This window comes from Rhea pennata, chromosome 2 (genome assembly GCF_028389875.1).
Source record: "Rhea pennata isolate bPtePen1 chromosome 2, bPtePen1.pri, whole genome shotgun sequence".
Taxonomy (NCBI): Eukaryota; Metazoa; Chordata; class Aves; order Rheiformes; family Rheidae; genus Rhea; species Rhea pennata.
In genome coordinates, this window is record NC_084664.1 from 21,888,848 (window position 1) to 21,913,889 (window position 25,042).

The 25,042-nt window shown below is 37.2% G+C and overlaps 1 protein-coding gene across 1 annotated transcript in view; it reads right to left on the reverse strand.

Annotated features, from left to right (window-relative positions):
* The window catches only part of MALRD1 (MAM and LDL receptor class A domain containing 1), a 278,695-nt gene that overhangs the window by 205,859 nt on the left and 47,794 nt on the right, over positions 1-25,042 (reverse strand). The window contains exons 12-17 of the mRNA XM_062567604.1: positions 20,091-20,258; positions 18,714-18,834; positions 4,379-4,531; positions 4,131-4,236; positions 2,425-2,792; positions 404-816 (exon numbers count right to left, since the gene is read on the reverse strand). Of these exons, the coding sequence (XP_062423588.1) occupies positions 404-816; positions 2,425-2,792; positions 4,131-4,236; positions 4,379-4,531; positions 18,714-18,834; positions 20,091-20,258 (1,329 nt within the window). The remainder of the gene's footprint in view (positions 1-403; positions 817-2,424; positions 2,793-4,130; positions 4,237-4,378; positions 4,532-18,713; positions 18,835-20,090; positions 20,259-25,042) is intronic.

A 25,042-nucleotide genomic window follows, 5' to 3' on the forward strand; every position in this document is an offset into this window, starting at 1 on the left:
ATATTTATTCCAGATTTATATAATTACAGATTAATGTATAAATCTGGAAAAGTCAAGTATAGAAAATAATACTCTTTTTAATTGTCCTTTCTTTTGAATGAACCATGTTTTTTGCTAAGATATTCTGTAGCAGGTTCACAGAAAAATTTATTGTGCTCAATGCTAGAAAAACAAAAATAACACCTGCTTTATTTTTCATGGGTTCATATTCAAAAGATGATAAATATCTTTTTTTAGAGGGAAAAGCAACTTCCACAAAAACTAAATATTTGGAACATACTTAGTCAAGACACTACATGTACTCCAAAGTCATTTTAATCAGACAATTAGTAATAGTAATAGTAGACTATGCAGTGTTTGATGGTGCAGTAAGTGAGTATATCACAGACTAGAAGAGTCATACCTGAAATGGCTTAGAGCTGTTGATGTGGAGTGTCTGCCTTATCCATCTGTTGCCTTGATTTCCAAACTTGTACCACAGCATCTGTCCCTTGGTATTACTCACAGTTCTTTGGAAGACTGACAGCTTATAAACTTGCTTTCCAAACATATGATAATGAAAGCGAAAAATGCAGGTTTCGTTGCCATCAGAGTTGAAGACAGGACTAAGCAAAACTGCTTTATTTTGGAATACATAAGGCTCTGAGGATTCCATGTAGAGGTAGTGTCCTCTGACCGTGCCTGTTGTGTGATCCTTTAATGGGCCTGTATTAAGCGTGGGGGTTGGACCTTGTTTTCTGATCCAGTCAAAGTCATCTTCTATGTCCTGCTCCCAATTGCACAGTCCATTTTCAAAGTTGCACTGTAGGTCAAGGTCTGAAATATGTGAACAGAACAGACTGTCAAACCAAACATTGATTCTACTTTAATGTATTTTTCATTCACCTTCTTTCTAATATGGAGAAAAAAAAATCTTTTTCCCCTTGCAAAAATTTCCCTTTGAAGAATAAATTTACATTGCCTAGACAAAAAGAAAAAACTTTAATTAGTACCTCTTCTAATATACATCTGGCAAACTGATCATAATTAACTTATTGAATAAACAGATCTGTGAAGAATATCATACTAATCATGTTATTAAATAAATGTGTATATTTTTATAATTAAAGCATGCAAAGTCCTTAACTGAAATTTAAGCAAATGAAGGAGTTAGAACTGCAGTAGCCTGGATGAAATAAACCAAAGGAATTACTCTTATAGTAGATATAATAAATGATCTAAGGTGTTTTTTATGATAAATAAGATCAAAATTTAAGCCAATTTCTACATCCTTATTGTCCCTAGTAATACTAATGTAACAGCTTTCTCAGAGTTAAATTCAAGAGAGACATTTATATAATGCAATTTCACTTTACTTGATATCAAGCCAAATATATTGATTAGACCAATTTCTTCTAATGTAAAAAAACCAAAATGAGTATCAGAGATGAAGAACTTGGGTTCCACCTTTGTATCTCTCTTTCGTAACGAGTGACTAACTGACCTAATGGCTAATTCTACTTGCAAAACCATGGAATTCCTATATAATACTTTCTAACTACAGACCTCAAAATAGATTACAAACAAGATAAGCATTACTTCCTATTACAAGCAGGAAAACTGAAAGAGGCTAGAAAGTTTTCACTTTATTTTTAATTCATATTAGGTTTAAGTTGTTATTCAGCAGATAATACTGGTACAATTCCGTTCAAGCATGTAAGGTGTTGCTTGTTTCTGAAACTCTTTGTGATTTGCATAATTTAGTTACCTCAGGATATGATAAAGCATCTGCTAGCTATTAATTTTGCTTTATATTAATGTCCCTGAATTCGTAAATTTGATGAATGCATGCTTGAGGGAGAAAAATCATCACCACCACCCTTCAGCACTGACAGGTAAATGTCAAGAATGTGAATGTCCCATAGCTTTATTCAATTCTTATGAGTTCTTTCTTGGAAAGGCACAATTGCGTCCACCATGACTAGTGTTTTCTTGTAATACAGGTATTTTAAGATTTTCTAGGTAGAGAGAGAATTATATATAGATATGACAGACACTCCTCTCAGTTCATATACACCTTTTGTTCTACTGCCAGCAGTGCAATCAAAGCCAGTACTTTAACCAAAATGGATTGAGAGACTGTGCATTATCCTTTTGAGAATGAACTTGTCATATATAAGTTTATTTTACAAAAGTTAAAGAAATATGGCTTGTTTTAATAGAGGAAATGAATTACATTCACTCTCAAATTCATCTGTAACTCATCGTACACACTTAGGTTAAGAATAAGTTTTAGCATCTGTTTCAGCAGTAACTACATTCAGTTGTGTAATCGGTGGCGGTCGTGTTGATAGGCTGTAATAATACTCTGCTTGTTTACGTCAGGGATAAACTTGGCAAGTAACTTTTGTTTTGACATAAAGCAAGGAATAACAAAGTACTCACTACAGTTGTCTTCATCTGATCCATCACCGCAGTTATCCACAAGATCACATACCAATAAACTGTCAATACACGCTTTTGTGATTCTGCACCAGAAATGATCAGGACCCTCACAGCTTATTGCTGGAGGTGGAAGAGCACAATTTTCAAATGTAATATCATCAATTGCTGAGACACCTTCATAAAAACCCAAACTGATTTTATCAAGTGATAATTGGAAAGGATGTGGAAGGCGTCCAAGCTGAATGAATGCCTTCAACCATTGATTTCCCTGGTTGTAATATATCCTCCAAAGGACAGTAGGCTCCTTCAGCCCATCCACAAGCAATTGCATCTCTGCTGCTCCAACTGACTGTCCATAACTGTAATACCTAAAATGAGAGCAACAAAGTTAAAGGTGCAAATGAGGAGAATGGACCACATCAAGTATACTGGACCAAGATATTTTCTGTTTTAGCCCTGAGAAACATAGGAAGATTACACTGCCAATTCATATTCTGAATATTGATATTGATAGTAGCGCAGGCTACTGTATGAATCTAAAGCTCATTTGAATAATTTAAGATTATGAGAGAAGCATACTTCATTAAGTTATAATCCTTAACTGAAGAGAGACATTTGCTTTTGTATTAAGCTCACTCAGAGTTCACTGCTCACTCAGATGCTTAGTATGTCTCTTTAAAATTTAAATCAATACACAATTATGAAGTTTCAATAAAGAAAAACAGAACATTTACTGAATATAAAAAAGTATCTTCAATCTGTGGTAGTTATTGTTAACATGTCACATTTTTACAGCATTTTTGGAGGCTCTCAAAGCATTTTAAAATCATAAATACATAAGTGAGTTTAATAATACTGTATCTAATACAACTTTTTGGAAAAGAACAAGTATAACTCAAAAGAATGAACAGCAATAATATAACTTAATTGAGAACAGAACAGGAATGGGACCAACAATTCGTAATTTCTAGACATGTTCTAGAAAACAGTAAATAGCAAGATTACCTTCCCTCCACTTTCAAGTCATGAATCTTTGACAAAAAAGACATTTTCTCTATCTATGGCAAATGTACTACTCAGAAACATTACACTGAACCCTGCACCAAAGCCAGTCTAAACAAATTTATTTAAGCAGTAGTATCAACTTCAACCTCAGTACAAAAATTATGGTTTATTTTTACGTCCCTCTTTGCCTACCACAATATCTGTGCGGTCCTGGCAGTAACTGAAATGTCTTTTCTTAGGTATATACGGAAAGGATGGGAAGTGATGCTCCAATTCTTGCAACAGAGCTATCACTTAAAGAAGATATAAACTAATTTTGGGATACTAAGGAAGACTCAGTGAATCTAGTACTAGATTTTTGGATGGCTTTCTATTCTAGAACAAAACTCCCCAACATTTTCAGGCTGACTTATCCAAAGTAGAAAGGGCATCAAAATGACTGTGGTATTTCTCTATGTAAATGCAGACACAATCCTTTAAAATATTTTTGGCCAAAGCACGGCAACAAAGCAGTCTCGTGTTTCAATTCTGCTTTCCAAATGCTTCAGCTTGTTGGTTGTAACAAACACTGTATGATTAAAGAATAAAAAGCAGCAATACTGTGGAGGATGGTGTATACTTCTGCAAACTATAACCTCAGTTGCAGTCCAAGATATACAATGTGAGATGATCCATAAATTTAAATCCAACTTCTTTCATACCAGAAAGATACTGTGCAACTTGATCCAGTTTGGCTGAACTTTGGGCTTCGTAGTTGAGCAACTTGTGAAATGTTGCTGCTGTTTACCAGAATGAACATAAAATGACCTGTTGAAACAAAACAGAAAATAATCTTTCAGGCTGAAGAAAGAAAGCATTTCTAAAAGTTTCGAAAGAGTTCCTCCATTCTAAATCTGATTGAAGGGCAGCTATATCTGTGCCACTTTTCTCTAAGCCTGATTTGTCATACCTTCAGACTTGTTATAAGTGTGATCCTGTAGAGGAGCTTGTGTCTGAAAATCAGGTGGAAGAGCACTACTGGAACTTCTTATCCAGTCAAATTCATCTTTATTTACAGTTTCAAGCCAACCACAATTGTCTGTTTCAAAATCACACACAGCAGCTGAAATGAAGAAAGAGACATTTTGCTTTGTCTCTGAACATAACTATCAAATGAGCTTTACAGTATGAAAAGGAAATAAGACATTTCTAGCACATCACCAACATCCTAGACAGAAGTCGAGGAAAGAGGTATGAGGAGACAGAGGACAAGATGAGGTATTTGTTTTACAATAGTCGAGACTACTGTCCCACAGGAACAACCAAGCCATCATTATATGCAATACATTCAGTGAAATAAGGCCTCCACTCTACAGGCACTGCAGCCAAAGTACGCAAAGCAGGCAGAGGGGAGCTGGAAAGGTACTTCATAAACCTCATGTTGCAAAACAGGAACACAGTGCATACAAAGCAATAACAAGACTTGCGCACATTCTTTTAAGGAATCTATATGAGAGCCAGGAAGCAAATCCCTTATTTCCTGAATCTTACAAGTACGTTAATGATAATAAAACTCTTCTTCTAGTTATAATACAACTCAAACAAAATGTTAAGTATTATTGAGATATTATCATATTGGTAAAAGTAGACATGTCTGAAACAAAGTACTGCAGTGACTAAGGTCTAAAACAGAATATTATATAAATATTTATTGCTGGAAGATATGGGAGGTCTTTTTGTTTTTTCTTTATTTTTAAAAACTATTTTTTATTTTTAAATTTATATATCATTTGTTAGAAAAAATTAAAAAATACTGACCATACATATTTTTACTTTTAGTTAGAGTTGCTAAAAAGACAAGAACTATTTTATGGATGATTAACCAAAGCATATAAAAATGCACAGCTACTAGTACTGATTCAAAAATATCCCTCCACAAACACAGAAAACCAAATAACGTTTAATAGATCAAAGAAAAGATAAGATGTCTGTATGTACAGTGGCTATAGCCCAGTATTACTGATGATAAAATAACATAGGGTAAGTGTGACAAAGAAGAGAAGGATTAAAATTTTTGATGGAATGTTTTGATAGAAGAAAATGAAGACAAAAAATTATTTGCAAATATGCAAGACTTAAGTATCATGGAAAGGACTGAGAATCCACTACCAGAACATAATGATTATGAGATATTGAGAGCTATTTAAGACTGCCTTTTTGCTCATTAGAGATTTCAAGAAACACAAGAAACTGTTCCAGATTTTAGGGGACCAGAAGCACGTAAAATGACAAACTTTGGACACAGATAGATAGACCAAAAGAGGCAAATAAAATAAAAGTTATTTGTGCCCTGATTTCTTGTGTGTGTAACTTTGTAATAGAGACAAAACATAAAAGAGAGGAAACAGCAGACCACGATTTAATTTAAGCATAGATGAATACATTGATATAAAATAAGATTCAACTATTCAATTAAATCTTAAACCTACTGTTTAACATTTAGGGAAGACGTAAAACTAGGGCAAGCTGGTAGATTCTGAGCAAAATGCCTGTGGTTGTGGATGGTGGCTAACGCTTCAATTATCTAATTGTTCAATAACCTCTTTCACTGGTGCTTCTGTTTTAGGCAGATTACAGAGAAAGAAGGGTTGTAGCTTAGGTACCTCTACAGTTTCTTATACATTGAACACACACAAAGAATAAATCTACTTTCTTTTCTAGCACTTTAGTCTCTGTCTTTTTCCTATTTCTTATTTTCTTACCCTCTCTTCTTATACTGTGACTTTCTGTTCCTCATGTATTTGAAGAGTTTACTGCTAATTTTTTACTTATTTTTTTCTTAAAGCTTTTTCTGGTCATCTTTACTGTGTTTTGCCATTCAAACCACCAAACTAAACAGGGTTTTAGTTTCTGTGATCGTGGGACCCTGTCCCAGATCAACAACTGATGGGAAAAGATGGGATCCACCTCACTAAGCAGGGCATGTGTGTCTTTGCCAACAGGTTGCCCAGTCTGGTAAAGAAAGCTTTAAACTAGGTAGGATGGGGGGAGAAGGGAAGAGTTATAAAGACAGGGTAGTCAGCAAAATGCAGCTCAAATCAGGAGGCCTCCAGCAGGTCCATGCAGCTGGGGATGTGCATATGAGACATGGCTACAGGGGATCCCCTTGCACCCCTCCTGGGAAAGCTGCATGCACAACTACCTCTATGAAATGCCAGTACACCAATGCATGCAGCACGGGGAATAAGCAAGAGGAACTGGAGATCAGTGTGCGGTCACAGAGCCATGATCTCATTGCAGTTACAGAGATGTGGTGAGATAACTTGCATGACTGGAATGTCATCATGGGTGGCTATGTGCTTTTTAGGAAGGAAGGTGAGGTGATGGAATTGCTCTTTGTGTGAGAGTACAACTGGAATGTATTGAACTCTGCCTACGGGTGGAGGAAGAGCCAGTCGTGAGCTTATGGGTAAGGATTAAAGGGAAGGCTAACATGGGTGTCACTGTTGTGGGGTGTACTACAGGACATGTGATCAAGAAGAGGAAGTCGATGAGGCCTTCTGCAGACAGCTGAAAGTAACCCCATGACCACAGGCCCTGATTCTCATGGAGGACTTCAACCACCCTGACATCTTCTGGAAGGAAAACACAGCTAGACACAGACAGTTGAGGAGGTTCTTGCATAGCATTGGTGATAACTTTTTGACACAGGTGGTGTCAAACAAACAAAGACAGACTGGTTGGAGATACAAAGAATGGGGGCAGCCTTGGCTACAGTGACCATGAGATAATGTTGTTCAGGATCCTGTGCAGAGGAAGCAAGGCAATAAGTAGGATCAGAATCTTGGACTTCAGGAGAGCAAACTTTGGACTCTTCAGGGACCTACTTGGAGGAATCCCATGCATCAGGGCCCTGGATGGAAGGGCAGTCCAAGAGAGTCGGTTCACATCCAACCATCGCTTCTGCCAAGCTCAAAAGCAGTGCATCCCTATGAGTAAGAAGTCCAGCACGGATGAGCAAGGAGCTCCTGGCAAACTCAGACAAGAGAAGAAAGTACATAGAATGTGCAAGAGGGGACATGCCATTTGGGAGGATTATAAGAATGTTATCAGAGTATGCAGGAATGTGACGAGGAAGGCTAAGACCCAGTTGGAATTAAATCTGACAAAGGATGTCAAAGACAACAAGAAGGGATTCTTCAAAGATATTAGTAGCAAAAGGAAGACGAGGGAAAATGTGGGCCTACTGCTGAATGGGGTGGAGACCCTGGTGACAAAGGATACAGAGAAGGCAGAGTTACTGAATGCCTTCTTTGCTTCAGTCTTCACTGCTAAGGGCGGTCCTTGGGAATCCCAGACCCTCAGAGAAAGTCTGGACAAAGCAAGACTTTCTCTTGTTCAAGGAGGATCAGGTGAGAGATCTTTTAGGACCTAATGTCCATAAATCCATGGGCCCTGATGGGATGCACCCACCAGTACAGAGGGAGCTGGCAGATGTCATTGCCAGGCTACTCTCCATCATCTTTGAAAAGTGAAGGAGAACTGGAGAGGTACCTGAGGACTGGAAGAAAGCCAGTGTCACTCCAGTCTTCAAGAAGGGCCAGAAGAAGGACCCAGGAAACTACAGGCCGGTCAGCCTCACCTCCATCCCTGGAAAGGTGGTGGAACAGCTCATTCTGGATGTCATCTCCAGGTATACGGAGGAAAAGAAGGTGATCAGGAGTAGCCAGCATGGATTCACCAAGGAAAAATCCTGCTTAACCAACCTGATAGCCTTCTCTGATGGAATGACTGCTGGGTCATTGCGGGAGAGCAGTTGTGGTGTCTACCACAGAGATGTGGTGTCTTGACTTCAGCAAGGCTTTTGACACTGTCTGCCATAACATCCTCCTAGAGAAGCTCAGGAAGCGTGGGTTAGGTGAGTGGACAGTGAGATGGATTGAGAATTGGCTGAAAGGCAGAGCTCAAAGGGTTGTGCTCTGCAGCACAGAGTCTAGTTGGAGGCCTGTAGCTAGCGGTGTCCCCCGGGGGCTCAGTACTAGGTCCAGTCTTGTTCAGCTTCTTCATCAATGACCTGGATAAAGGGACAGAGTGCCTCCTCAGCATGTTTGCAGATGATACCAAGGTGGTAGGAGTGGCTGATAAACCTGAGGGCTGTGCTGCCATTCAGAGAGACCTGGACAGGCTGGAGAGCTGGGCGGAGAGGAACCTCATGAGGTTCAACAAGGGCAAAGGCAGAGTCCTGCACCTGGGGAAAAAATACCCTAGGCCCCAGTACAAGCTGGGGGCTGACCTTCTAGAGAGCAGCTCTGCAGAGAAGGACCTGGGAGTGCTGGTGGATGACAAGTTGACCATGAGCCAGCAATGTGACCTTGTGGCCAAGAAAGCCAATGGTCTGCTGGGCTGCACTAGGAGGAGTGTTGCCAGCAGGTCGAGGGAGGTGATCCTGCCCCTCTCCTCAGCCCTGGTGAGGCCTCGTCTCGAGTACTGTGTCCAGTTCTGGGCTCCCTAGTCCAAGAGAGACATGGAGCTACTGGAGAGAGTCCAGCGTAGGGCTACAAAGATGATCAGAGGGCTGCAGCATCTGCCCCATGAGGAACGACTGCGAGAGCTGGGCCTGTTTAGCCTGGGGAAGAGAAGACTGAGGGGGGATCTTATCAATGTGTACAAGTACCTGAAGGGAGGGAGTGTATCAACGGGATGGGGCCGAACTCTTTTCAGTAGTGCCATGTAATAGGACAAGAGGTAACGGGCAGAAATTGAAACACAGGAAGTTACGCCTGAATATGAGGAAGAACTTTCCTGTGAGACTGGCAGAGCACTGGATCAAGTTGCCCAGAGAGGTTGTGGAATCTCCTTCTCTGGAGATATCCAAAACCTGCCTGGCGTGATCCTGTGTAACACACTCTAGATGACCCTGCTGGAGCAAAAGGGTTGGACTAGGTGATCTCCAGAGGTCCCTTCCAACCTCAGCCATTCTATGATTCTGTGAACAGTTTTTGATTTATAAAATCTTGTTTTAAATCTAACAATCCTGTAGAGAAGACAGATATACCAGCCTCCTCAAAGCATGGCTATAGGAAAGAAATGTTCCAGAACAAATTTTTCCACTGCTACTTTCTATGGGAAAATAAATTTCAATAGCTGTGAAACTGTAACAGACCTATTTGCGATTTCAGCCGTGTAGGCTTTTAAAGTAATAGACAAATGTTATAGACAACATGGAGATGCCTCTGAGTTTCACAAATAAGGTGGACAAAACATACAGAGGGAACAGATTTTGTAATAGACACTAGTGATTTCACTATGCGCTTATGTTTTTAACAGGCTAGTTGCATTACATGTCTCCAAACACTATGTAACTTAGCTAGATTGCTTACAAAGATCCAGATTTTTACAAGGGGAAAACAAAATATGCAATACTAATCTACACTAAATCTAAGCTAAATATTTCCCCCCTCAAAAAAAAAAAAAAAAAAAAAAAAAAAACTGTCACACATGTTTGCTACAATTTCATTTTCTAATTAGCTATATGAAAATAACCATTACTATGCAACTCTTATTTTTAGGGCAAGTCCGTCCGGTGCAGAGAGACAGATGTGCAATCTTATAACAAAAGGCAGTTTCATAATAAGAGCATTTTAAAGTGAAACAATGTCCAAAAATACTGTTTTATTAATTCTGACATTTTCTGGAAATCCATTGATTCACATGATACTGTCATTAGTGAATACTTCTCAGGTTCTGGAATGAGTGATTACAGTCTGGGAAATAATCCCAAAATAATAAAAGCCCCCAAAATAATCAGCTGGTGTTTTCTTTTGAAATTCAGCAGATTTCTTTTCCATTCTATAGTGTTAGCTAGTCCAAAGAAAATTCTATTTCTTAAACAATGTCGAAAAATTTCAACAAGAGAAAGTGAGAAAGTTCTGCCCTAGAGGAACCAATTACCTTGGGATGTAGGTCCAAGTCAAATAAAACAAGTGAGTCTTAGCTATTCTCTAATAATCATGTGCTTGGCTTTCTGTCTTCATTGTATAACTGAAGGCAGAAGTTCCTGCCTTTAATGAAGCAAACCAAAAAATAAGATCTCACGGCCGTTATACAGGCCATCTTGATATTTACTCCATAAGTCTCTGCCACTGGACCTCACACAGTATTTGTTGTCCTAGTCCATAATTAGCAAAGAACTAGACAGGAATAACTAGAAAACATTGAGATATACTTTTTTGCCCAGGTTTTATGTTAAAAAATTGCTGCCAAAAGTAGAAAAGTTAGATTCATGACAGTTTGCTTCTACAGCATTTCTGAAAGTGTATGTCATCTTGGGCAGAAGAGCACTCTTGCCCATTCTGCCATGCCCTTCCTTTCACCGTTTTACCTGTCCCACAACTCACCTTTTCTTACACCTTTCCTCAGTCCTAGTCTCACTGGAAAGCTGAGCTGGTCTTTCCTCCTCCACTTCTCGTGTCTTTGCATGACTGTTTCCTCACATTGCTCCTTGCTCCTGTTCTTTCTGTGTCATTTCAGTTCTCTGCCTCATACTGCCACGCTTTATCCCATTCCCTCCCAAGGCATCTGCTGACCATCCTGCCACATTCATATTCCTTTTTTTCATTTCCTTGTTTTATTCTCTCTTCTCTAGCTTTTTATCCTTTATTACTGTATCTCTCGTGGTGCTGTATCACTGGCTCTTTGACCAACTGGTCTTATCCACAGGCAGCCTGACTCCTTCCCTCCCAGCTTTCCTTCCCCCCTGCTTCCTTCTCTCCTACACCAGTAAGCTCCAGCACGGTAACCTTGCTGCTGTTCCTCCACCTCCATAGCCAAAGGTGATTTCCAGTCCCTATAGACCGTATTTTACTGCCATCTCTTCCCCATTTATTTCCCCAGATCCTAGTCTTAGTGTATCCTGCATATGCAGCTCCAGTCTTGGGTCCCTTCTCCAATTCAGAAGATAACAGTCTCAATTTCCCTCCTTGAACATAACCAAACCCATCTCTCAGCAATGAATACTATTCCTGGCCTCATCTTCTAAAAGAAGTGATCTGTTTTGGTTGATATAAAGGACTAGTTAAGCATCTGAGTCAGATACTTGTCATGGAAGATTTTGACTCTTAAGACCCAATTTTGGAAGAGTTACTTTACAACCAAAAATGCCATTACATAAGAAAAAGTATACTTCAGCAAGATTAGTAACGGCCAATATTGTGAACATCTCTTTTATTACTAAGGAAATTATTATATTTTTATAAATGTAGCCTTTAAATCCCAATAGTGCTGACAGTTAAATAATTAAGCCTCATTTTTTTTTAAAAAAAAAAGCAATACATGCACCATTCTTTTTATCTGTCTTCTAAGTGATATTATCCTACATAAAACTCTGTGCTAATATACAAATTACTTCCAATATATTAATTATTTCATTTAAGAGTGTATAGCGCAGTAGATTGTACATGGTAGAGATAATAACTATGAAATATATTTTTTATAATTGTATACTATAGGCATATATTTGTGTCCTAATGTATATTACTTCACATATGTATCCAATACTGTAATTATTGCTATTACATATTGATATATAACTTCATACATACACTTCTGTATATATATGTACCTACAATATTTTGATGTTCAGAGACAATACCAAACCTGATAATCCACACTGTAAGCAGAGAGAAAAGAAACAAAAGACAGAGCATGGAGAAGTGGAAAATACTGCCAAGAGTCAGACAATTAGAATATCCAATTTCCTTCCAGCTGAGTCTTGTTCACTATACCATCATCATCTTTCTGTGATTGAAAAAGTGAGCTTTTAGACTGCACCAAAAGCATACGCTGCAGACTTTAGAAATGATGCTGTACATTCACATTGCAGAGCAGGAACACACAATGTGATAGATATGTTAGGTCACTGCTTGTAAATCTGCAGTTTGAAAGCGGCAGTCACTTCTCTCTTCTGCCTTAATGCATGGAAGTCATACATAATAGTTTTATAGCTACTGTAAATTCTTCAGCTGTAGAAGGAAAGCTGTATACTAATAGCAATGAGTAGTGGTACTCAAGAAGGAGAAGATTTAAAAACTTATATTTTATATTGTTTTCACTTTTCTCAACAAGTCCAAAAAATTCTAACGATTTTTTAGTTTGGGATGTATACTTTTGTACAATGAAACTAGGATACAGGAAACAAAATCTACATATATAAGTAATGTCTAAGATAAAGTGTAAATAATTACTAGATAATAATTATTTTTAGTATTACATCACTGCAATAGAACAAGATCATTTAAGTACAGTTTCATGAACCCTTCAGTGAACACACAAGCCATATAGTGCCGGATTACTTTCAATATACCATCAGGTCTTGACTACTGGTACTTTACATAAATGTGGCATAAAATTATTCTCCTCAAAATTTGGTGGGAAAGACAGAATGCAACAGAGCTGAAAGATTCCCAGGGATTAGATCAAAATGGGAAGCTGCAAAAAGAAACCTGGCATTAACTAAATTTAAAAGGAATGAGGAAAAATGACTGAAAAAAAGAGAAGTTTGCATCCAATTGCATAAATCTATATACTAGAATATAGAAACTAATGGTATGAGACATAGCTTCCAGCGAGAACCAGGAACTAAAAAACAGCCACACTTTGCAGCTACATAGGGAAGACACTCAGAGAACCAGAGACCTTCAACAGAGTTTTTCCAGTTCTGACGGATGAAAGAGCTCATTTATGAGGTAACAAAAATCAGGGACTGATGCCGTGAGAAAATTACAGAGAGACTCTTCTTGATCAGTGGACTTAGATAGACACAAGCATCTAAGGGAATAATCTTGCTGGAATAAATGATAACAAAAAGCTTTAAATTAAAAATATTTGGAAAACCCATTTTACGTCCTTTTAATCTCCTTGTCTAATTCTCATACTGGGAGGAAAAAAGTCACATCAACAAGGTTAAGGAGTATACAATCACCAGCAGATAAATAGCATAGAAATAAATATTAATATTAATGAAGGGAACAAAGTAATCATAAATGATGAGGTCAACAAAATATCTGTACTTAGTCAAGCTAAAAAATGAGGAAAAATGACTGAAAAAAAAGAGATGTTTGCATCCAGTTGCATGAATCTATTCACCAAAATGTAAAAACAAATGGTACAAGGCATAGAACTGGATTTAACAGGATGACAGAAATAAGGTGGAACTACTATTGTGACTGGAATGCTGTATTTGGTGGATAACAAGAGACTGAATAAATATGGAGATGGTGAAATATCATTGTACAATATAAATACATTTAAATTACTTTGGAAATACACAGGTGCACAAATAAAACAAAACACAAATAAAACAAAATTGATTTGGATCAGAATCAATTTGTAGAAGAATGATAAGAGAAGTCTTGTTGCTACAGACCACCAGACTAACATGTGGAAAGTTGAGTTTATTGCTTGGGAACAATCAACACGCTAAACTACCTGCAGAGACATTTTCGTACCTACGTTCTGCTTCCCACGCTCAAACTGCAGTGCTAGCACACACCGAGCAAGCTCATGTGCTTCTGTATTCAGGACGCAGAATGCTGCTTCATATCAGCAGCACGGCAACAATTTATGAGTAGACAACAATATATCTATAGCAAAGCCAATTGTAAATATGCTTATAATGGCTCCATAGTTCTACTGTTAGCATGACATTGCTAATGCCATGGAGACTTGGGTAAGATAAAAGGATCTACAGTTACATAATTAGAAAGAGAATAAAGAAAGAGAAAATGAGTTGCCATATAGGAAGCCTGTGATTAAGGATAATATAGGTATAATTAAGCACCTAACTGAACATTTGCCTTTGTTTTCGGGAAGGGTATAATGTCAAAATGGAAACACAAACTGAATAGCTAAATGGAGAGAGCGTGACTGTATCCGAAGTGGAAACTTCCAAGATTTTACTTGTTTTGATTAAAGATTCAATTGCCATCCCAGAACAGTGAAAGAGATTTTGCATGAAACTATAAGTCTATTAGCAATGTTTTTAATTAAAAGAAGTGTTATTATTTGATCAGAGAACAGAAATCACAGTACTTGAATTTAAGAGTAGTAATGGGATAGTAATCCAGACAAATTTTGGCAATTATAACCAAATAACAAATGCTTCAACACCTTTTGAAAAAAAGAATTAAAATACAAAGTAAACAAAAAAGGGCTAGACTGTTTATCATGTTACTAGACTAGGTTTACTGATAACAAATTGTGCCATTACTTGAAGACTGATTTCCTAGATATGGGAAAAGTAATAGATCTGCCTGGTCTTTAGCAATATGGTATTGTGCCATGCAGATTTTATGCATGCATGCACATGTTTAAGAGATAGAGTTACTACAAGAGCTGCAAAGAATATAAAGTTGCATTGGAAAAGAAGCTATTTGGCTGGAAGGAGATCACCATGGAGTTCTTTACAGAATGTTGAATTGATAAGCAAATGATGAAGAAGAGCTGGCATATTTCCAGAAGAGACTAAAGAAAGAAAATAATAGCTTAAGTATATTCCTGTACATCGTAAGGAGGAAAAAAAAATGGGCTTCTCATGGGATACTTCAAACTGACTAGTACACACAAATTTTTATACTAAATCTCTTTAGAATTCCTTAAAAAACATTGCAACTGTTGTGTGCTGTTAGAAGCTGTTAAATATACAACAGAAGAAGTCCTAGTCCAGTTTATCCAGTATATTCTATTCTACATTCAACTTCTTAATGAATAGAGAAGCTTGTTTACATAATTAAAAGCTTTGCCTGTTTGAGGCAAGTGATCATGATTTGAATACATTTATTAAAAGTAAACAGAACACATTGGCTGAGAGTAAAAACAGTGGAAGTAACTGTTGAAACAATTCACAAGATGGCCTGTGAGTTTTGCTCAAAAAGTTTTAGGGTCCACAAATTTCAAAACATTAAGAAGTACTAGTTTAAAAGTGCGCTTTGGCAAAGTTTGTTGAAAACCTTTAAACTGGGCATTAACACTGCAGAAGAAACAGAAGTACTTAATATAGTACTTTTCTATGTTTTGGGCAAAGGCTGGATGATTTATTTGTACATAACAATGGGAACTGTTTTCCAGCAACTGAAAGAAGAGTATGGTCAATATGTCACTGAACTAACGTATTTATAAAAATCTGCTGACCAGCAAAAGGGAATTTTAAAGGCCTGGCCTCACCGAAAATTTACAGCAACATTCATGACTCACAAAACATCAGAGAAAGTCCAGAGGACAGAAGAGATAATATTAAGCTGTTGGTATAAATTATGCAGGGTGTCAGACTGGGTTATTACAATTTTATCCTGCAATTCTTACTTCAGAATCTTTTGACTTTGTTTTTCTTTTTGGTACTTGGAATCCAGAGGTTCCAAATCTCATAAAGGTTCATCTGTTTTTATAGATAAATGTAATTATCTCATTCTGCTCAAATTGAGTATTATTAATTCTCCTCAGTCAATCCAGGATGTGGATCTGAGCATCATAACGATGCATTTTAGAAAACACTCAAAACACCCCCAGATGAAATTGAGGACTATCTAGTGCATGTTTGTGATCTGTTACTTTTGAACTTTTAAGGATACCATATCTTGTTTTCCTTGTTTTCAAAACAAGCTAAATAAGCAAAACAAAAACATTATGCTCACCACTGGTCTCATTCATCTAGTTATCTAGTCTTTTCTGTAATATTTCCCTCCCTAGTATCTTGCATTAAGATAAGAGTACCTACATGGTCTTATATTCTAAGATACAGACTGCCTGATCAGGAAGAAGTAAGTGAGACCTTCTTCAGACAGCTGGAAGAAGCAGGCTCTAGTCCTCATGGGGGACTTCAACCACGTCAACATAGCCCAGACAGGAAATCTTGACACAGTCTAAATTGTGTCTGCGACCATATTTGTGCACAACCGCTTTATTTACCAATCCTGCTCTGGAACCATCGTGCTAAAATCAGGCACGCAAAACACACAAAGTTTGAGCATGAGTCTGTGACCACAGCATCCGTAACATTTTCAATCTCTTAGATGCAATTGAAGGATCGTTAACTTTTTAAAAGAGGTATCTTAAACAGTAATGCCACACAATTTCTGAATTTGCATACATGAACTATATTTTCCTCTCATTTCATTAGCTTTTTTTTTTTTTTTTTTTTTTTTTTTTTTAATGTGAATGGGAGTATGTGCAAGATCTTGTGATTTGCTTTACAGTGGCTTCCTGAATCGGATTCCGGGATATCACAGATTAGACCCTTATTCAGTATAACATTGCACTTAATATTTAACACCTTAACAGTTATAAAATAAAATATTATATTTTAAGCAACTCTTACCAGGAAATAATAAATCAGTCTTATTTTCCTATTTTTAATGATAAAAGGGAAACAGTTGCTACAGTTAAAAAAAGAGAAAAATTAGAATAAGATCAAATTGAAATAACTATTTCTTGAGAGCTATTACTTTTTAATTAAATGACAACATTTATGAAGTAGTGGAAACCTTGCAAACAGAACAAACAAGCATGCTCACAGGCGGCCTAAACAACATAGATTATTTTTAGATTTTCTACTTACGGCAGTTGGCTTCATCATAGTTATTTGAACAGTCAGGTGTAAAATCACAAAATTTGTCAGATGAAATACATTCTCCATTCCCACATGAAAGAAGTCCCAGTGGACAGTAGAAAGATGAAGAATTAGTATCTGCAAACTCTGTTTCCCCTTAAAAAATAGAAAAGAAAATGCATGTAAAAACATATGTATAAAATTGTAAGATGTACGTTTTAGCATCTTTGAATATAACAATGTACAAAGCCTATGGAATCACCTATAAAGTGAGCTGGACTACATCATAATTGCTAGAAAACACAGTTGATACTAAGTTCTGGGGCTCTTAACCAATATATTATTCTTGAAAATATTAAAATATTTGAATGAAAATATATTAAAAACATCTTAGAGGTCTGTGGCCAAGCTCCAGTTCGGAGGAGGGGCTCTGTGTAAAGTCTCTCTCACAGCCTGCTTTTGATTATGAGGAAAAAAGGCAAGTCTTAAACAAAAATTTTGTGCTATAACTGATTTCAGAAACAATTTCTCCAAGGAAATAAGGGTTTCAGTTCACAGTAAAAATTCCACGAAGCTGAAGTTCTTTTTACACCACTGCTAGCTTGCAACCTTAAACTGTGCATAAGAAAGCACCGCCAATTTTGATGAAGAAGAAAAAAGCAAAAAAAAAAAAAAAAAAGTTGGATTGTATATGGAGATCAGGGAAACATTAAAAACGTAAGACTGCAATTTTCTATTATACCTTTAAATTTTCTAATCAAGAAGGAATTCAGTTTTCTGCTGGGTACACCCTATCAGTATTACTGCTAACTTCGTGTATGTCCACCCCATTTCAGAGAAGTAGCCCAGATGCAGCCCAAGTCTGACAGAAGGTTGTAGTTACATGTTTTATCCTTCTGCACTTCAAGATTACAGAGGATGGGCACACAGGCAAATTTATTGAGACTGTAACTGCTTAACTGTGTGTTAGGTATTTGACAGCGATGATGAGTGCACGCACTCCTTTGCCCTAAGGAAAATTCAGTGGAATTTGCCCCTCAGTGGAAGATATAAGATAATGAGCTTTTATCTCAGCATCCAAATGTGAATAATGGCAGATGCCACATAGTAAATGCATCTGGAACTTCTCATCACAGCTTACTTCACAGAAGTTCAACTACTTATAGCAGCTAATGTGTAACACAGGATGATAATCTTCATTGTAGGGAATGGGCTTTTTTCTGAGGTCACTGTACTTTCTCGCAGATACTTTGAAGTGGTCAGGTGAGTCCCAGTTTAATAAAACGGATATTTTGAAATATACTTTTCACACTATCAGAATAAAAGGAATTTAAATAATGTTACATAGGATCATATCCTTGGTAGATATGAGCTGGTATAGCTACCAAAGATAAATAAATAAATAAATAAAGTATTAACACTATTAACTTTAATGAGGCAATATAAAGTCCTTTAATTTTGTGTTGGGATTTTACAATCTGCATTGTTGTAGAGTCTAAATAAAATTATGCAGAAACTAGGCTGCCCATCAAACTTTTAAATATGTGTGAACAGAGCTACTCGTTCATTGGATTACCACTTTTGAAGAAGCCACAAAGTATCTACGTAGCTAGAAAAATTTCCTGAAAATACATTTCAACAAAACAAAAGAGATTTTCACCACAGTGTTTTGTCCTGCAGGTCTACTGAATGCTACAGTGCTTGCCTTTGCTTTCTTGGCTGATGCTTGAAAGTGGTTTATTCATAACTTCACATTCCTCTGTTACACTGATATCATCAACAGCAACAGTAGCATTTTTTGATAGAATTGTAGCTTGTAAAATGATCTGTAAATATAAAGAAATAAATAAGCTCATTAAAGATGAAATTATGAAAAGATATATATATATACATATATATATATTTCTTTATAATTTACTACATCTGTACAGGAAATAAATACTGCCTACAACTAACTCTGATTATCATTAGCCAGCAGAAACTGGTTGAAATTTGAATGCTAAGGCAAAAGTCAGAAATTTACTGCTTAGCTCTCAAAGTCATAATTTCCTTTACAGAAAGTTAGGCAACCCAAATCATCCAGTTTCAGCCAAAAGTGGTAACAACCATCACTACCTGAATGAACTGTTTTCCTGGTGGAACCCTTGGAAATCATACACCTTTCTAAATAAGCTCCTCAGGGTATCCAAATGTGGGAATTTACAACTGCATTTAATTGAGGCATGAGTTGATCCCTGCTATGTCTGCTGAAGTCACAAAGGCATTTGTTGAATTTGTTGAAATCCATGCGGTGTGGTGCATGCATTAAGATTTATTTTGAAACAGTGTGGAAGATTTTCTGCCAGCTATTAAATTCACTATTGATTTTTCTCATTTCCAGTTTTCTACCTATGAATAAAGCTAAAGATACAACGATATAACAATTTATTTATTTATTTATTTTTACATGTGGTGCTGTAAGTATGAGATCATAAGGATGCATTTGTAAGCAGAAAGAAATATTCTGCAGATCACAAATGGAAGTAAAGTTCAGTCATAACTTACCAGTGACTGAGCTGCTTTCTTTTAGACCGCACAAAATGAAAGGCAAAAATTGGAATTTTGATTTGCTAAATATTAATGTTTGAAATGCTGATTCCCCCAACAGTTGCAGTCTAAATTTTAGTTAAGTATGGTTTTCTGAGATTATGTAGAAATGAAATTAAACTCAACAGCTGCTAATTGTTTCAGTGATCAATGCTGCAAGTTGAAGTCTAAGGATCTGCACTTATCCTGCCTTTAGTCAACACAATTAGGCCCCCACTTTGATCATAATTTTTTATAGCAAGTCCATTTTTAAATCTACTGCACAACTCTTGCTTTATTTTTATTATGAAAAGGTAATTCTAATGCGTACAATGCTGAAACAATATTTTTCTTCCTTAATAGGTACATCTGTAGAAAGAACTGAATGAATTCCATTTTATATGAACATTAAAGAAAACAAAATTCTCATTTTGTTTTTCATTTATAAAACAAGTTAATTCTAAAGAAGAAATTAGACTAATTGTTTGAAAGTAACAAGTATGTAATTTCTAAATACCTGAAAAGGTAAGTCCTCAGCTACAGTTTCTACAGGTATACTGGCTTTTGTCCACTGCAGCTCAGGCAATCCTGAAATGTCACATAGTTTTTCCAAACTTCCATCCAGGGCAGGTCTCTTAAAGACAGAAAGCTGGGAGTCCTGAGATAACTGATACCAAAATCTCACCTATTGAAAGAATTTTTGATTCATAATTAATAATTTAATTTCCCCACTGCAAAAACTGCAGAATATTCAATACTGACTCACATACTTATTTTGTAAGACAGAACGAGGCACACACCCACAGGCCTAAACACAGCCCTGGCATAGAAGAAATAAATCTATAAAGCTATGGCATGCTGAGGAGCAGTATTATGTCCAAAAGTAAAACCATAATAAAAATAAAAAATATTTTTAAAATTTACTTTCAATTTATATCTATCAACTGATACATATTGACTGATATGGCCTCTCTTAACTCATTTTTAACTTCATAAGGCCCTAAGAGCATCTCAGAAATAAATTTTATTTGCAAGTACAGAGTACCAGGACAGCTTCAAAAGCATGTTACCCTCAGAACTGTGCCAATTGAGGTATTTGCATCAAAGAAACCTTAAGATCTTCTGTTCCATGAGATCAACCCAAATGACAAATGTTTAAAATAACCTACTGATCTCCTAGAACAAACAGATCCATAAATGTATGGGAAGAAAAAACAATGAGTGTAGGTAGAAGAGAGTACACAAACTAGTTTGCCAAGTAGAAAAGGTGGAAAAACAAAAGGACTGACTCTACTATAGCTCGCCTGCAAGGGATGGATCCCTCCTCCCTACAGGGGGAACAATACAGAGCATACCTGATGCATTAAATTTGTAAAATATTACCTGGGGAGAAAAAAAAAAAAAGAAAAAAAAAAAAAAACAGAACAGCTAATAGAACTGCAGAGAATAATAAATCTGATTTTCAAAGACTGACTTTTTTTTTTTTTCCTTCTGGGCCCTTTCCTGCTTTTTTACATAGTAAGAGACTAAAATTTCTTCAGCTGAAAACTCTTCACTTTCCTGCAGAGTCTTGAATTAAAATAGCTGAATTAAAAAGTAAAAAAGTAAAAAGAGGCCTTTAAACCAGCCTTCCCACCCTCCTATCCTGATTTTCTGTCTTTATATATATACTGAGTATCACACTATATATACACTGTATCTTGAATCCTCACAGCACAGACAAGATGTTTTCTTTATTTTTTTCAGATTATACTGGCTTTTAAACAACAGAGCTGAAGAATGCAGACCATTTTAGGATAACAGCCAAAAGAAACTATTGCGTTGTTTTGCAGGGTGACAACAAATACCAGAAAATCTGTCTTCAACCACAGACCTCAGTGAAGCAGATACATGTGTTATCCAACTTTCAGTTAGACAGAATATGTAATCAAGCTCTTCTGTTAGAGTAAGATAGCTAACACAGAGCTAACAGCTCTACAGATCCTGGAAAATAATTATATTAGAGACTAGAACAGTCAAAATAGTCTTGACTCAAGTAATTTTTGCTTAATTTAATCTGTTGTTACACAATAACACAAACTTTCAATCACTAATTCAGGCATAAATGGACACTCATCACCTTTTTTCCCCTTCCACCAGGATTAATTTTAAACAAACATCTGTTATGCCCCACTGCTGCCACCCCCTGGGGGTGCCCCTGCCCCGGCATGGAGTGCCTCCTTCCAAAAGCACGTTCCTAGCACAGTCCTAGGCATGTCCTCAGCAGTCTCTTTCCATGTGTCTCCTTCCTGCATCTTGCCAAGAGCATCTCCTCACATTTCTACAAACATATTTCTTCACATATCTCATCCCTTTGAGGCTGTTGTGCTTTCTTAAGCCTGTTTGGGCAGGGGCACTGTGCCCTCCTCTGGACCAGCTGCTGTTTTGGCATGGAGTGGGTTGTTTAGGCTGATTTTGGAGCCCTCTGGAAGCGATTGTGACCAACACAGGAGGGTTCATGGTCTCTTCCCACACAGATCACCCCTGCAAGCCCTGCTACCCAAACCCTGCCCTTTACCTCCAATAGAGGGACAGAAAAGTATTCCTGAAAAAGTGTCACAGAGAAAGCTGGAGTATTTTTATTTTGCATGCCAAATGTGTTTGTATTTACATATCTAACAGATAAGCCCAAATTGCACGCATCTTCGAAAAGCTGTTTGAATATAATCCTCACTTTCCATAGTCTGCTTGATCCTTAACTAGCACAGTTTAAGTGGAAAGTGAATCCACTCAACATATGTGTACTGGTGTGGAGTACTTTGAACATAGCTGCAGTCTTCCAGGACCCTCCTTCTGAGTGCTACAATACTTTGTGAAATGAGTAACTGTGCTGGAGAGCAATGCTGAGTAACTTAGCCGGAAGGGCTTTTTATTGCACTTTGAGTTAACAGAACAGTTTGACAAAAGGCAAACCCAACCTTCAAAGCCGAACTTGAAAGTAAACGAGCCTATTTCCAGAACAATAAATCCATGTAAAACCATAAGCACTAACTCAAGAATATGCGATGGTCAAATTAACTTCTTTTTCTTTTCTAACACGACACGGAAGTAGCAATTATGAGTGTCCAGATTCTGAAAGTCTTTTCTTCGACAAATTGTCGCATTAAAGCTAAAGACTTTTTTCTATCTAGCAAGTTGAAGAGCAGGACTGATGAATTTGAGAACTGCTTAAGTTCAAAACATTAACTACTAGCCTGAAGATCAGTATGCATAAAGATTCACTGCTACTGATGTGAACATCAAGCCTTGAATTTAATTTAGCCATAAAATTGTCAAATACACCAAATATATTACATACACTTTTGCTATGTGTGAATTTCCTTTTATTTATGTTCTATTGGACAAGGTAGAACAGCAATTAATGAAGGAAACACTCCTTGTTGCAACACACGTTATTTTTTAAGATCTGCTGCCTTCATGGTTGGTGGACTTGGCCTTTCTGTTCCCCATAGTGCTTCTTTTTCTCCTACTCTTGAAAATTTTGTATTGTACCAGATAATCTCAGAGTCTATTAGTAAATTGAAATATGTTCATGCGTTTTCTTTTCTTCATCAGGCAGCCTAAGGGACACAAATGAGCAGGTATACAAACATTTCTGTTTGAAGAACTCTACTGTAAGCAAACTAGAACCAAGTAAGGTTTGTGTTTATCAAATAGCTTTTCAAACATAAATTATTTGTGCTGTGTTTTCATTTCATAAGGAATAGAATAAAATTATCCTTACTCTCTATGGCTACATCATCCACATTAGGGAGATTACTCTGTCCATTAATCAGCCTTAAAGAGAGAGCTGAGACTAGAAATTTGTTTCTACAATTCTAAAACCTGAGCTAAATGTAGATGTTTATTAGCTGACAGATGCAGAAAGACTCAACTACAAAAAGGCTCAGAAAGAAATCACTTCTGAGGTTCAATCATCAGTAAGGCACAATATAAAATTGTTATCCTTCAACTCTATTTTTTTTCTTTTGAAGAACTAGAGCCAAAGAAGTTGTAAACCCATTAATAAGCATAGATCTCTTTATGTAGATCCCTTTATCCTCTCAGTGGGACATCCAACAGAGGGCAACATCACACATTTTTACGCAGCCTAATGCACCAACATGTCCTAATGAGCAACCCGTACTGCTCCCTCTCAGAACTAAAGCTCTGCCGTGAAAACGTGGCAGAAAGCCGACCTTCCACTCTCCAGAAACAGACTTGCATGGCTGAAAAAGGACTCGCACTCATTTTTACTGAGTCTGAGAACTGTAAATAGCACAATATGTGCATAATAAAATTTTTTTTTTAAAAGAGATTATAGTTAACGTTGAACTGGGTAAATGTATACATATGATCATCACATTTATGCTTATTTTGTATACAGATCAACCTTTGCAAAAGATCTAACCAGAAGGACTCATTGATTCACATACCAGTTGTGCCCAGCTCACCTTAAAGTTCTAAGATCAAGTTCATCTAACCTCAAGAGCTGCTTGTCTACTCAGGATTCAAGTTTATAAAAGAGAAATGAAACTGCCTGAGCCTTCAGGCAATCTTTGTTCTCAAATTTTTAAATCAGTATTCTCTGCTAACTATTCCACATTAATTCTCTACTGTAAATTAAACCATATCCCAAACTTCTTGTTGTGAAGCCCTCAGAGTTTTAATAATACAGCAACTTGGAAACTGCCTAAAAATCTCTTTTGTCAAAGTGTCACTCACTACATTACTGGAGAAAAGTCACTTTAAAGTCAGACTATTTGTTAATGATAGAGCAGATCTGAAAGGATTAGAATTTACATTTTTATGGTAGGTTAGAATGTTAGCAGACTGCTATTCAGCTTATTTCGAACTGGCTGAAAACAGTAAGGAGCCCAAATGCTCCAAAGAACCGCTGAACCCAGGGCAGCGCAGCTGGCCGCAGCCAGGCTGAGCGGTGCTAGCAGGAATGCCATGCTGCCAGCAGGCACGCCGCGCGACGTGTTTGCCGCAGGTGCAAGAGCCGGAAGGAATCACGTAAGCCTCAAGGTTCAGAGCTCGTTAGGGTATTCCTGATATTCAAAGCCCAAATTATCACCCCAGCGAGCAAGAAGTGATGAAGAGAGCATGCTAGAGCCTTCCCGAACATCAGCGAACGCTGGTCTGGCGTAGCTCTGAATGGGACCATGCAACGCCTTCTGCGTTCCCTGCAGTAGCAATCTTTCCTGAAATTTGCAGAGCTTCTATTTTACTCTCAGTGGGAAAAAAGGCCATGGCGTGGGTATTTATTTTGTTTCTGATTCTTACAATGCTATGATGAAATGCAAAGATTAAGCACTAAGAATGACAGCAAGCGGTTGCCTTTCAGTTGCTCAAAAGGCTTCCACTGCTCGGCTGGAAGTTACAGCCATTCAGCTGCGAGAGCTAGTAATTCATTGGCATGCACAGTCCTAGTCAGGTACAACTTCA